The 12640-nt window shown below is 39.1% G+C and overlaps 2 protein-coding genes across 2 annotated transcripts in view; both read left to right on the forward strand.

The window, feature by feature from the left end:
- USF3 (upstream transcription factor family member 3) overlaps positions 1-12640 on the forward strand; it is an 869396-nt gene that overhangs the window by 323083 nt on the left and 533673 nt on the right. The window lies entirely within an intron of this gene.
- CFAP44 (cilia and flagella associated protein 44) overlaps positions 1-12640 on the forward strand; it is a 124750-nt gene that overhangs the window by 75030 nt on the left and 37080 nt on the right. The window contains exons 20-22 of the mRNA XM_049785552.1: positions 1255-1417; positions 2061-2191; positions 10979-11178. Of these exons, the coding sequence (XP_049641509.1) occupies positions 1255-1417; positions 2061-2191; positions 10979-11178 (494 nt within the window). The remainder of the gene's footprint in view (positions 1-1254; positions 1418-2060; positions 2192-10978; positions 11179-12640) is intronic.

The raw sequence follows: 12640 nt of genomic DNA on the forward strand, positions 1-12640 counted from the left end.
TGCTCAGAAATAGCTCCTGGCAGGCACGGGGGACCATATGGGACACCGGGATTCGAACCAACCACCTTTGGTCCTGGATCGGCTGCTTGCAAGGCAAACGCTGCTGTGCTATCTCTCCGGGCCCGGGTTATTTTATTTTTACAGTTTTTGGACCACACCAGCATCACTCCTGGCAGGTTCAGGAGGCCATATGGGATGCCAGTGATCAAATCCAGATTGGCATGTGAAAAGCAAATACCCTATCCACTGTGCTATTGCTCTGACCCAAAGATCCCAGAGTTTTAAACCCTAAAACTGGTATTCTTGTAGATTTTGTCAGTTAGATGTCTCTGCAGAGAGTAGTTGTGAAGCAGCAAAGTTAGATCTCTGGGTATTGAAAGCTGTGTGGTGGGCTTTTGGGGGGGGTTGGGCACACCGTTGACGCTCAGGGGTTACTCCTGGCTTGGGGGACCATATGGCACACCAGGGGATTGAACCGTGGTCCATCCTAGGTTAGATGCTGCAGCACCACTCTGGCCCCATGGAGGCTGTGTAGCGTGAATGTGGCTGCCTGCGGGGCTTTGGCATTGTGGGGGATTTTCACCCATCCCCAAGGAACCCCAGAGTTTTCAACCAGAAGACCATCATTCCTGTGATTTTTTTTTTGTGGATTGGCTTGCATCTCTTATGAGAATAATGGGTCTATGAAGCAGAGCCAGTAAACTAACATGCCAGTGTCTGTGATATGTGGGTGACCATTCCTTCAAATCTGAATGAGAGAGTTTGGCTGGGTAAAGTACTTATAGTGAATATTTTTGTTGAGATTTAAAAAAACCTGAAAAAACAACTATATCCCATTATTGTCTTCTGGCCCAGAGGATCTTGTTTGACAGATCAAGAATGTAATCTTAAAGACTTTTCTTTGTAGTAAAATTTTTTTATATATTACTGTTTTCAATGTTCTATCTATGGTTTTCATCTTTCTGATTAGGATTTGTATTAGTGTCTTTATATTTGAGTTCTTTTAACTGGTGCACTTTGGGCCTCCTGCATCCAAGTATATGCACTCTCCAGCTCTTGAAATTCAAGTTCCAAATTGCTTTATTCACACTTGTTCTTTTGTGAAAAAATAGTGTGGGACACTAAGGGGTTTTAGCTTGGAAACCACGCTTTCTGCTAGTCTGCAGAATGAATTTACAAATAATCCAAATACTAGTTTTTTCTTAAGCTATGTCTATATCTTAACTTGTTATCCACTTACATTTCTGTTTTTAGTATTGAAAATGCCAGAAGAAAAAGAGAACATGACAAGATAATGAAAGAAGTAGAAGAAATAAAGGCTAAGAAGAGAGAACAACTAAAAAACTTGAGGAGTGAATTTCAGAAACTACTAGAAATAAATGAGAAATTACCAAAGCATATGCAGTTTAAACGAACAGTAAGCCTAAATTAATTTTGATTTAAGTTTGGACATAGTGTTTCAGGATCAAAACAATAATTTGTGGACCAGAATAGAGCAGGTAGAAGTATGCCTTGCATATGGCCCACCCTGAATTTGATCCTCCACATCCTGTCTTGTTCCCTGAGCACACTTGGTGTGGTCCAAAACCATGCTCATCACCATCCAAAACTATAAATTTTCCAAGAAGGCAGAACATTTAAAACCATTTTTAAAATTCCCTTTTTCTGGGACACATGTGTTACCCTGGGTACATGCCCTGAACACACAGTCACCCACACCTCCCCTCTTGCAATGGGAACTTTTATGCTTTCATGCTGGGATGTGTACTGGGGCTCTTGACTTTAGAGAAGCTTGTTTTCTTTCTTGAAAACATATCTCTCTCTCTTTCTCATTTTCTCCCTGCCCTTGCTCTGAATTTCTAAATGAAATCTGCTTTTACTTAAAAAAATTTTTTTCTCTATGTTATCAGACAGTACTTTGCCACCAACTGAAATACTAATACATAATACAAGGTTTAGAATGAAGAATAGCTTTTTTCCTTTGCATATGACTGAGATAGGCTTGATAAGTGTACGTTGAAAAAGTGCTCATTTTGATTAACATATGTATTTACCTGCAGGATTTTGATATAGACTCTAGAATTCGTGCAGAGATAAATAAAAAAACAGTTCACAAAATTCAACAAGTGGAAAAAGAATTAGCTTGGGAAAAAGAAAAACATTATCTTGGCCTAATGAAGCTGCAAAATAGGTAGGATCCTTGTTTCTGCTTTCTAACGTGTTTTGAGAATATGTATTTGAGTAGTTTTCACAGTAGCTTAACGAAAGCCAAAATATTAAGAAGGCTTTTGAACTGTCTATCAACAAAGTCTCAAAATCTCAGGAAATCTTTTTTTTTCCCTTTCTTTTTTTTTATTTAAACACCTTGATTACATACATGATTGTGTTTGGGTTTCAGTCATAAAAGGAACACCACCCATCACCAGTGCAACATTCCCATCACCCAAGTCCCAAATCTCCCTCCTCCCCACCCAACCCCCGCCTGTACCCTAAACAGGCTCTACATTTCCCTCATACATTCTAATTATTAGGACAGTTCAAAATGTAGTTATTTCTCTAACTAAACTCATCACTCTTTGTGGTGAGCTTCCTGAGGTGAGCTGGAACTTCCAGCTCTTTTCTCTTTTGTGTCTGAAATTTATTATTGCAAGAATGTCTTTCATTTTTCTTAAAACCCATAGATGAGTGAGACCATTCTGCGTTTTTCTCTCTCTCTCTGACTTATTTCACTCAGCATAATAGATTCTGTGTACATCCATGTATAGGAAAATTTCATGACTTCATCCCTCCTGACAGCTGCATAATATTCCATTGTGTATATGTACCACAGTTTCTTTAGCCATTCGTCTGTTGAAGAGCATCTTGGTTGTTTCCAGAGTCTTGCTATGGTAAATAGTGCTGCAATGAATATAGGTGTAAGGAAGGGATTTTTGTATTGTATTTTTGTGTTCTTAGGGTATATTCCTAGGAGTGGTATAGCTGGATCGTATGGGAGCTCGATTTCCAGTTTTTGGAGGAATCTCCATATTGCTTTCCATAAAGGTTGAACTAGACAGCATTCCCACCAGCAGTGGATAAGGGTTCCTTTCTCTCCGCATCCCCGCCAGCACTGTTTGTTCTCATTCTTTGTGATGTGTGCCATTCTCTGTGGTGTGAGGTGGTATCTCATTGTTGTTTTGATTTGCATCTCTCTGATGATTAGTGATGTGGAGCATTTCTTCATGTGTCTTTTGGCCATTTGTATTTCTTCTTTGTCAAAGTGTCTGTTCATTTCTTCTCCCCATTTTTTGATGGGATTAGATGTTTTTTTCTTGTAAATTTCTGTCAGTGCCTTGTATATTTTGGAGATCAGCCCTTTGTCTGATGGGTATTGGGTGAATAGATTCTCCCACTCAGTGGGTGGCTCTTGTATCCTGGGTGCTATTTCCTTTGAGGTGCAGAAGCTTCTCAACTTAATATATTCCCATCTGTTAATCTCTGTTTTCACTTGCTTGGAGAGTGCAGTTTCCTCCTTGAAGATGCCTGAAGTCTCAATGTCCTGGAGAGTTTTGCCTATGTGTTGTTCTATATATCTTATGGTTTGGGGTCGGATATCGAGGTCTTTAATCCATTTGGATTTTACCTTCGTACATGATGTTAGCTGGGGGTCTAAGTTCAATTTTTTGCAAGTGGCTAGCCAGTTGTGCCAACACCACTTGTTGAAGAGGCTTTCCTTGCTCCATTTAGGATTTCCTGCTCCTTTATCAAAAATTAGGTGATTGTATGTCTGGGGAACATTTTCTGAGTATTCAAGCCCATTCCACTGATCTGAGGGTCTGTCCTTATTCCAATACCATGCTGTTTTGATAACTATTGCTTTGTAGTAAAGTTTAAAGTTGGGGAAAGTAATTCCTTTCATATTCTTTTTCCCAATGATTGCTTTAGCTATTCTAGGGTGTTTATTGTTCCAAACAAATTTCAAAAGTGCCTGATCTACCTCTTTGAAGAATGTCATAGGTATCTTTAGAGGGATAGCGTTGAATCTGTATAACGCCTTGGGGAGTATTGCCATTTTGATTATGTTAATCCTGCCAATCCATGAGCAGGGTATGCGTTTCCATTTCCGCGTGTCCTCTCTTATTTCTTGGAGCAGAGTTTTATAGTTTTCTTTGTATAGGTCTTTCACATTTTTAGTCAAGTTGATTCCAAGATATTTGAGTTTGTGTGGCACTATTGTGAATGGGGTTGTTTTCTTAATGTCTATTTCTTCTTTATTACTATTGGTGTATAGAAAGGCCATTGATTTTTGTGTGTTAATTTTGTAGCCTGCCACCTTGCTATATGAGTCTATTGTTTCTAGAAGCTTTTTGGTAGAGTCTTTAGGGTTTTCTAAGTAGAGCATCATGTCATCTGCAAACAGTGAGAGCTTGACTTCTTCCTTTCCTATCTGGATTCCCTTGATATCTTTTTCTTGCCTAATCGCTATAGAAAGTACTTCCAGTGCTATGTTGAATAGGAGTGGTGAGAGAGGACAGCCTTGTCTTGTGCCAGAATTTAGAGGGAAGGCTTTCAGTTTTTCTCCATTGAGGAGAATATTTGCCACTGGCTTGTGGTAGATGGCCTTAACTATATTGAGAAAGGTTCCTTCCATTCCCATCTTGCTGAGAGTTTTGATCAAGAATGGGTGTTGGACCTTGTCAAATGCTTTCTCTGCATCTATTGATATAATCATGTGGTTTTTATTTTTCTGGTTGTTGATGTTGTGTATTATGTTGATAGACTTACGGATGTTAAACCATCCTTGCATTCCTGGGATGAAACCTACTTGATCGTAGTGGATGATCTTCTTAATGAGGTATTGAATCCTATTTGCCAGGATTTTGTTGAGGATCTTTGCATCTGCATTCATCAGCGATATTGGTCTGTAATTTTCTTTTTTGGTAGCATCTCTGTCTGGTTTAGGTATCAAGGTGATGTTGGCTTCATAAAAGCTATTTGGGAGTGTTTCCGCTTGTTCAATTTCATGAAAGAGTCTTGCCAGGATTGGTAGTAGTTCCTCTTGGAAAGTTTGATAGAATTCATTAGTGAATCCATCTGGGCCTGGGCTTTTGTTTTTGGGCAGACTTTTGATTACCATTTTTATTTCATCTATGGTGATGGGGGTGTTTAGATATGCTACATCCTCTTCTTTCAACCGTGGAAGATTATAAGAGTCCAAGAATTTATCCATTTCTTCCAGGTTCTCATTTTTAGTGGCATAGAGTTTTTCAAAGTAGTTTCTGATTACCCTTTGAATCTCTGTCATATCAGTAGTGATCTCTCCTTTTTCATTCCTAATACGAGTTATCAAGTTTCTCTCTCTCTCTTTCTTTGTTAGGTTTGCCAGTGGTCTATCAATCTTGTTTATTTTTTCGAAGAACCAACTTCTGCTTTCATTGATCTTTCGGATTGTTTTTTGGGTTTCCACTTCGTTGATTTCTGCTCTCAGCTTTGTTATTTCCTTCTGTCTTCCTATTTTTGGGTCCTTTTGTTGAGTACTTTCTAGTTCTATTAGCTGTGTCATTAAGCTACTCAGGTAAGCTCCTTCTTCCTTCCTGATGTGTGCTTGTAGAGCTATAAATTTTCCTCTCAGTACTGCTTTTGCTGTGTCCCATAAGTTCTGATAGTTTGTGTCTTTATTGTCATTTGTTTCCAGGAACCTTTTGATTTCCTCCTTGATTTCATCTCGGACCCACTGGTTATTGAGTATGAGGCTGTTTAACTTCCAGGTGTTAAAGTTTTTCTTCTGAGTCCCTTTGGAATTCACAAATAATTTCAGAGCCTTGTGGTCAGTGAAGGTAGTCTGCAAAATTTCTATCCTCTTGATCTTATGGAGGTATGTTTTATGTGCCAGCATGTAGTCTATCCTGGAGAATGTCCCATGTACATTGGAGAAGAATGTGTATCCAGGTTTCTGGGGATGGAGTGTCCTATATATATCCACTAGGCCTCTTTCTTCCATTTCTCTCCTCAGGTCTAGTATATTCTTGTTGGGTTTCAGTTTGGTTGACCTATCTAGTGTTGACAAAGCAGTGTTGAGGTCCCCCACAATTATTGTGTTGTTATTGATATTGTTTTTCAGATTTGTCAACAGTTGTTTTAAATATTTTGCTGGCCCCTCATTTGGTGCATATATGTTTAGGAGAGTTATTTCTTCCTGCTCTACATACCCCTTGATTAATATAAAATGTCCATCTTTGTCCCTTACAACCTTCCTGAGTATAAAGTTTGCATTATCTGATATTAGTATGGCCACTCCAGCTTTTTTATGGGTGTTGTTTGCTTGGATAACTTTTCTCCAGCCTTTTATTTTGAGTCTATGTTTGTTCTGACTATTCAGGTGCGTTTCTTGTAGGCAGCAGAAGGTTGGATTGAGTTTTTTGATCCATTTAGCCACTCTGTGGCTCTTAACTGGTGCATTTAGTCCATTGACGTTGAGAGAAAGAATTGTCCTAGGATTTAATGCCATCTTTATATCGAGATTTGGTGTGTCTTTTGGTCAGTCATGTCTTAGATTAGGTCTTTCAGTTTTTCTCTTAAGACTGGTCTTGAGTCTGTAAAGTCTCTGAGCTGTTTTTTGTCTGTGAAACCATGTATTCTTCCGTCAAACCGGAAAGTGAGTTTTGCTGGGTACAGTATTCTAGGTGAAGCATTCATTTCATTCAGTCTTGTCACAATATCCCACCACTGCTTTCTGGCATTGAGTGTTTCTGGTGACAGGTCTGCTGTAAATCTCAAGGATGCTTGCTTGAATGTAATTTCCCCTTTTGATCTTGCTGTTTTCAGAATTCTGTCTCTATCTGTGGGATTTGTCATTGTGACTAGGATGTGTCTTGGGGTGGTTTTTCTTGGGTCTCTTTTGGTTGGTACTCTTCGAGCATGCAGGATTTGATCACATATATTCTTTAGCTCTGGGAGTTTCTCTTTAATGATGTTCTTGACCGTTGATTCTTCCTGGAAATTTTCTTCCTGGGTCTCTGGGACTCCAATGATTCTTAAGTTGTTTCTGTTGATCTTATCATAGACCTCTATTTTCATCTGTTCCCATTCTTTGACTAATTTTTCCATTGTCTGTTCATTTGTTTTAAGTTTTTTTTCCAATCTCTCTTGTTGTATGGAATTGTTATGTATCTCATCTTCCACAGCACCAAGTCTATTCTCAGCTTCTGATACCCTGTCCCAGAGCTTATCCATTTTGTCATTCACTTCATTTACTGATTTTTTCAGGCCTGTTATTTGACATGTTATTTCAGTTTGGAGTTTTGTGATTTCTGTCTTCATATTTTCTTGATTCTTATTAGTGTTCTGTTCTATTCTATTCATGGTTTCTTTGAGTTCTTTGAGTATATTCCATATTGCTACTCTAAAGTCCTTATCTGAGAGATTGATTAGTTGGTTGGTCGTTAACTGGTCATCAGAATTGTCATCTTCATTCTCTATGTCTGATGCTGGCCTGCGTTGTTTCCCCATTGTCACACTTGTATTGTGGGTTTTTCTACGTGTTGTGGTGGTATTCATTGGTTATATGATGCAGGCAACACACTTCTCTGGCTCCGCCCTTTCTGGATGGGCCGACTTGCCTCCAAGGTAGGGGAGTCTTCCGTGGATGAAGCCTCACACGGGATCAAATCTTAGGCCCAAGCACGCAGCAGAGAAGACAGTCTGGAGAGAAATTCTTGCTTCTGTGATCCAGCACAGTTCTTAGTGTGGTTTTTTTCTTCTTGTGATGGTGTTCTTTTTTTAGAAAGAGCGCACGGCTGCGTAGTGAAGTGGAGCTAAGTGCCTTCTGGAGCCTCTTTTCAGCCCACTCTCAGGAGGTTCACGCAACAGGATAGCAGAGAGACACACAGGCAGCACTCACAGTTTTTCACAGTCGGGCCCCACTGGTCAGGCGTAGTTTTCACTCGCTCGCTGGGCAGCTTCAGAATGCTGTATTTTTGGGGTTCACTTTCCAGGAGTCTGAGGAGAGTCACTGGCTCGCTGGGTAGCTTCCGAATGTAGTTTCTTTGGGGTTCGCTTCCCAGGGCTCTGAGGAGAGCTTCCAGAGTTCAGGAAAGACAGAGAAGGGTAGGACAGTGCTCCCTTCCGGTGCTCAGTTTCCTCAGAAGAAGCACAGCCGGGTGGAGACTCTGCAGGTAGAGCAATCAGCACTCTGCCTGGAAACCCCCACATCCAGCCATTTCTCACTCACTCACTGGCTCACTGGGTAGCTCCCGAATGTAGTTTCTTTGGGGTTCGCTTCCCAGGGCTCTGAGGAGAGCTTCCAGAGTTCAGGAAAGACAGAGAAGAGTAGGACAGGGCTCCCTTCTGGTGCTCAGTTTCCTCAGAAGAAGCACAGCCGGGTGGAGACTCTGCAGGTAGAGCAATCAGCACTCTGCCTGGAAACCCCCACATGCAGCCATTTCTCACTCACTCACTGGCTCGCTGGGTAGCTTCCGAATGTAGTTTCTTTGGGGTTCGCTTCCCAGGGCTCTGAGGAGAGCTTCCAGAGTTCAGGAGAAACAGAGAAGGGTAGGACAGGGCTCCCTTCCGGTGCTCAGTTCCTCAGAAGAAGCACAGCCCGGTGGGGACTCTGCAGGTAGAGCAATCAGCACTCTGCCTGGAAACCCTCACATGCAGCCATTTCTCACTCACTCACTGGCTCGCTGGGTAGCTCCCGAATGTAGTTTCTTTGGGGTTCGCTTCCCAGGGCTCTGAGGAGAGCTTCCAGAGTTCAGGAAAGACAGAGAAGAGTAGGACAGGGCTCCCTTCTGGTGCCCAGTTTCCTCAGAAGACATCTCAGGAAATCTTGAGTTAACTGCATCTTGTGTTTTTTTGCACTTTCATCATGCCTTTCTAGGTTAACTCTGAAAAATTTAGTAGATTCTTTTTTATGAAGTAAGTTATGTGATATGTTCTAGTTTTGACAAATTATTTTATCTGTCATTAACTCCTAAACATATACTGAGAAAAATTAAGTAGAACCAAAGGATTTGTAATCATAGATAACAACTTCACGTGTGAGTCCAATTTATTTCTTAAAAGCATATGTCAAAATGTAGAAATTTGAAATGAACTGATAGATTTCATAGATGTGTAACTACACATACCAAATACCAGATTATGAGCATTTAAGCACTCTAGTGCTTGTGGTTTCCTCTCAGTAAATATCTGCTCTCCAAAGATGAATGCTTATTATCATTAATTAGTTTTATCTTTGAACTTAAGTAAATGGAATATTATAATATTAACTCTTCTGTATCTTGCTTCTTTTACCTAGTTTCATGTCTAAGATTGTTATTTATTGCAGTGACAGTAGTTTATTCCTTTCCACTTTTTTGCAATATTTTACTAAATGGTTTCACCACAATTTACCCACTTAACTGTTTATGAACATCTGAATTTTATAGCTACTGTGAAAAACAATGCTATGAAGATTCTACATGTTTGGGAGAATACATAAAATTTAAATTGTTCCTGAACAAAAATTTCAGAATTATTTATTCTGTTTACCTAAAAATTGCCATTTATATTTTGATAGGAATAGAGTCTTTAGAATATTCTGTATATATTAAATCATTTGAAAAATAAGCAATAACTTCCTTTCTAATTTAGATATTTTTATTTATTTTTCTTTACCTAATTATTCTGTTTAGAAATTCAAAGCTTGATGAAAAGTAAAGGTGAGAGTGAGCATCCTTATCTTGTTCAAGCTCTTAGGTGAAGAGCTTTCTGTTTCAAAACTAGAACTGTAATATATGGCTTTATTATGCTGAAATATGCTTCGTCTATCCCCAATTTATTAAACATTGTTGTCATGTTATATGGGACTTATCAGTGGACTACATATAATATTAAGAATTAAACTCCATTTGGGGGAACAGATAAAGGGGATATGTCTCAGAGATGAGAAAAATTAAATGCTATGAAAGAAAATTTAAAAGAAATATGGAAAACATTAAAAGGAGAAATGTAGGTAAGGAGACTGAGTGCAAATATATAAATACATACGAACAGGACTTACTATGTTAATTAAAAAGATACATAATAGGGACCAGAATGGTAGCACAGCAGTAGGGCATTTGCCTTTCATGTGGCTGACCAAGAAGGATGCACGCAGGTTTGATCTTGTATACCATATGGTCCCCCACACTAGGAGTGAGTTCTGAGTGCAGAGCCAGGAGTAACCAACCCCTGAGCACCATTGGGTGTGGCCCCAAAACCAAACCAAAACAAAAAGTTACACTATAAAATTAAATTATGGGAGAAATACATGTGAGCCAGTATCCAAAAATGTATTAGCTAACAGTAATTTGATAACAACTTTTAAGAGGTAAATTTCTATGGGCTATAAGAAAATGGTGAACTAAAGAATAGTATAAGTTCTCAAGCTTAATTTTTTTAAAGACCAATGAGGCAATATGATACATTTTTCTGCACCTATATTGTATTCATTCACATACTAAAATTCATATGCCAGGAAGTAGATTACATTTCCTTGATTTGTTTTGACCACTAAACTGCCTACAAAATTTATTTTTATTTGCAAAGCTATGATATTATAATTACTAATGATTTGTTAAGTACTCTAATTAGAAACAAAGTTCTGCTTACCCTGTAGCTCCTAATCTGTTTTCAATCATATGCTTCTAGTATAAGCATAGTTAAAATTTACGTATATCATAATATTTACAAACAGAACATTGCAGTCTCTCTTTATTTTTGTTTTGGGGCCACATCTGATGGTGCTCAGGGGTTATTTGTGGCTCTGTGCTCAGAAATTACTTCTGTCAGGTTCAGGGGACCATGTGGGATATGGGGATCAATTTGCAGGTTCAGCCACATTCAAGAAAAACGCCCTACCCACTGTGCTATAATTAGGTATCGTTGTGGTCTTATTACTCAATATTCATGCAAATCTATTTTAGTTGTGCAATTAAGTAATTAAAGTAGTTAATTATAAATAATTTTATTTTTTTAGATTTCATGATGCACTGGAAAGTGATGTTATTGTGGTTCATGCCATACAAAGTGATCATAAGATATCTTCCTATAGACTGGTAAAGCCTTCCAAGTACTCCAAAACCAAACGGGCGAGTCTATCAGAAAGAAGAATGAGTAAATTTGAGAGGTTTGATAAAGAAGGAATTGTAAGAAAGGAAAGCCGAAGAGAATCAGGTAGCCTGAAGTGACAAGATCTTTTAATACTAAGATTTCAAAACTGAATTATTTTGTGGGGTAGAAACTTTGACCACGCGCGCACGTGCGTGCATGCGTGTGTGTGTGTGTGTGTGTGTGTGTGTGTGTGTGTGTGTGTGTGTGTGTGTGTGTGTGTGTGACTGAAGCTCAATATCTTGTCTCCCTTTATTTGGATAAACAAGCAAGAGATAGAGATGTTATGGTTGAGAATGAAAACTATTGTTTTACCTGAAAATGCTGCTTACCAGTTTTCCTTTCTAATGCATTAAAGGAAATTCATCCTGTTGTGGGACTGTGACGTGGTAACCCTCCCTTCCTTCTTTTCCCCCCTCCCTCCCTTCCTTCTTTTTTTTTTTTTACTTCCTATGCATTCAGAGATAATTTCTGGCAGGCTCAAGGGACTATGTCCTGATTGAGCCTGGATCATCTGCTACAAGACAAGCAAGCACCTTAGCCATTGTACCACCACTCCAGCCCCTCTTCTGACTGCCAAACAAATCCAAAAATTCTTCAATATAGTATCTTTCAAGATATTAGACCTGCCTAAACTGTGTTCTCAGATTTTTGGATTCCACCACAGAGAGAAGTATTAAAACACATGCCATTTTTTTCCCCAAGTACAAATGGTTTAAAAAGAATGAGGACCAATCTAAGTGCAAAATTAGTATCTCTAATTTCACACAACCCTATATTTAAAATTTTTCTAGTTATCAAAACAGCATGGTATTGAAATAAAGACAGGCCCTCAGATCAGTGGAATAGGCTTGACTATTCAGAGAATGTTCCCAGACATACAATCACCTAATTTTTGATAAAGGAGCAAGAAATCCTAAATGGAGCAAAGAAAGCCTCTTCAAAAAGTGGTGTTGGCACAACTGGCTAGCCACTTGCAAAAAATTGAACTTAGATCCCCAGCTAACATCATGTACAAAGAGGTTAAATCCAAATGGATGAAAGACCTCAATATCAGACTCAAAACCATAAGATACATAGAACAACACGTAGGTAAAACACTCCAGGACATTGAGACTAAAGGCATCTTCAAAGAGGAAATTGCACTCTCCAAGCAAGTGAAAGCAGAGATTAATAGTTGGGAATATATTAAACTGAGAAGCTTCTGCACCTCAAAAGAAATAGCACCCAGGATACAAGAGTCCCCCACTGAGTGGGAGAAACTATTCACCCAATACCCATCAGACAAGGGGCTAATCTCCAAAGGCACTGACAGAACTTTACAAGAAAAAAACATCTAATCCCATCAAAAAATGGGGAGAAGAAATGGACAGACACTTTGACAAAGAAGAAATACAAATGGCCAAAAGCACATGAACAAATGCTCCACATCACTAATCTCAGGGAGATGCAAATCAAAACAACTATGAGGTACCACCTCATACCCCAGAGATTGGCACACATCACAAAGAATGAGAACAAGCAATGTTGG

This window comes from Suncus etruscus, chromosome 13 (genome assembly GCF_024139225.1).
Source record: "Suncus etruscus isolate mSunEtr1 chromosome 13, mSunEtr1.pri.cur, whole genome shotgun sequence".
Taxonomy (NCBI): domain Eukaryota; kingdom Metazoa; phylum Chordata; class Mammalia; order Eulipotyphla; family Soricidae; genus Suncus; species Suncus etruscus.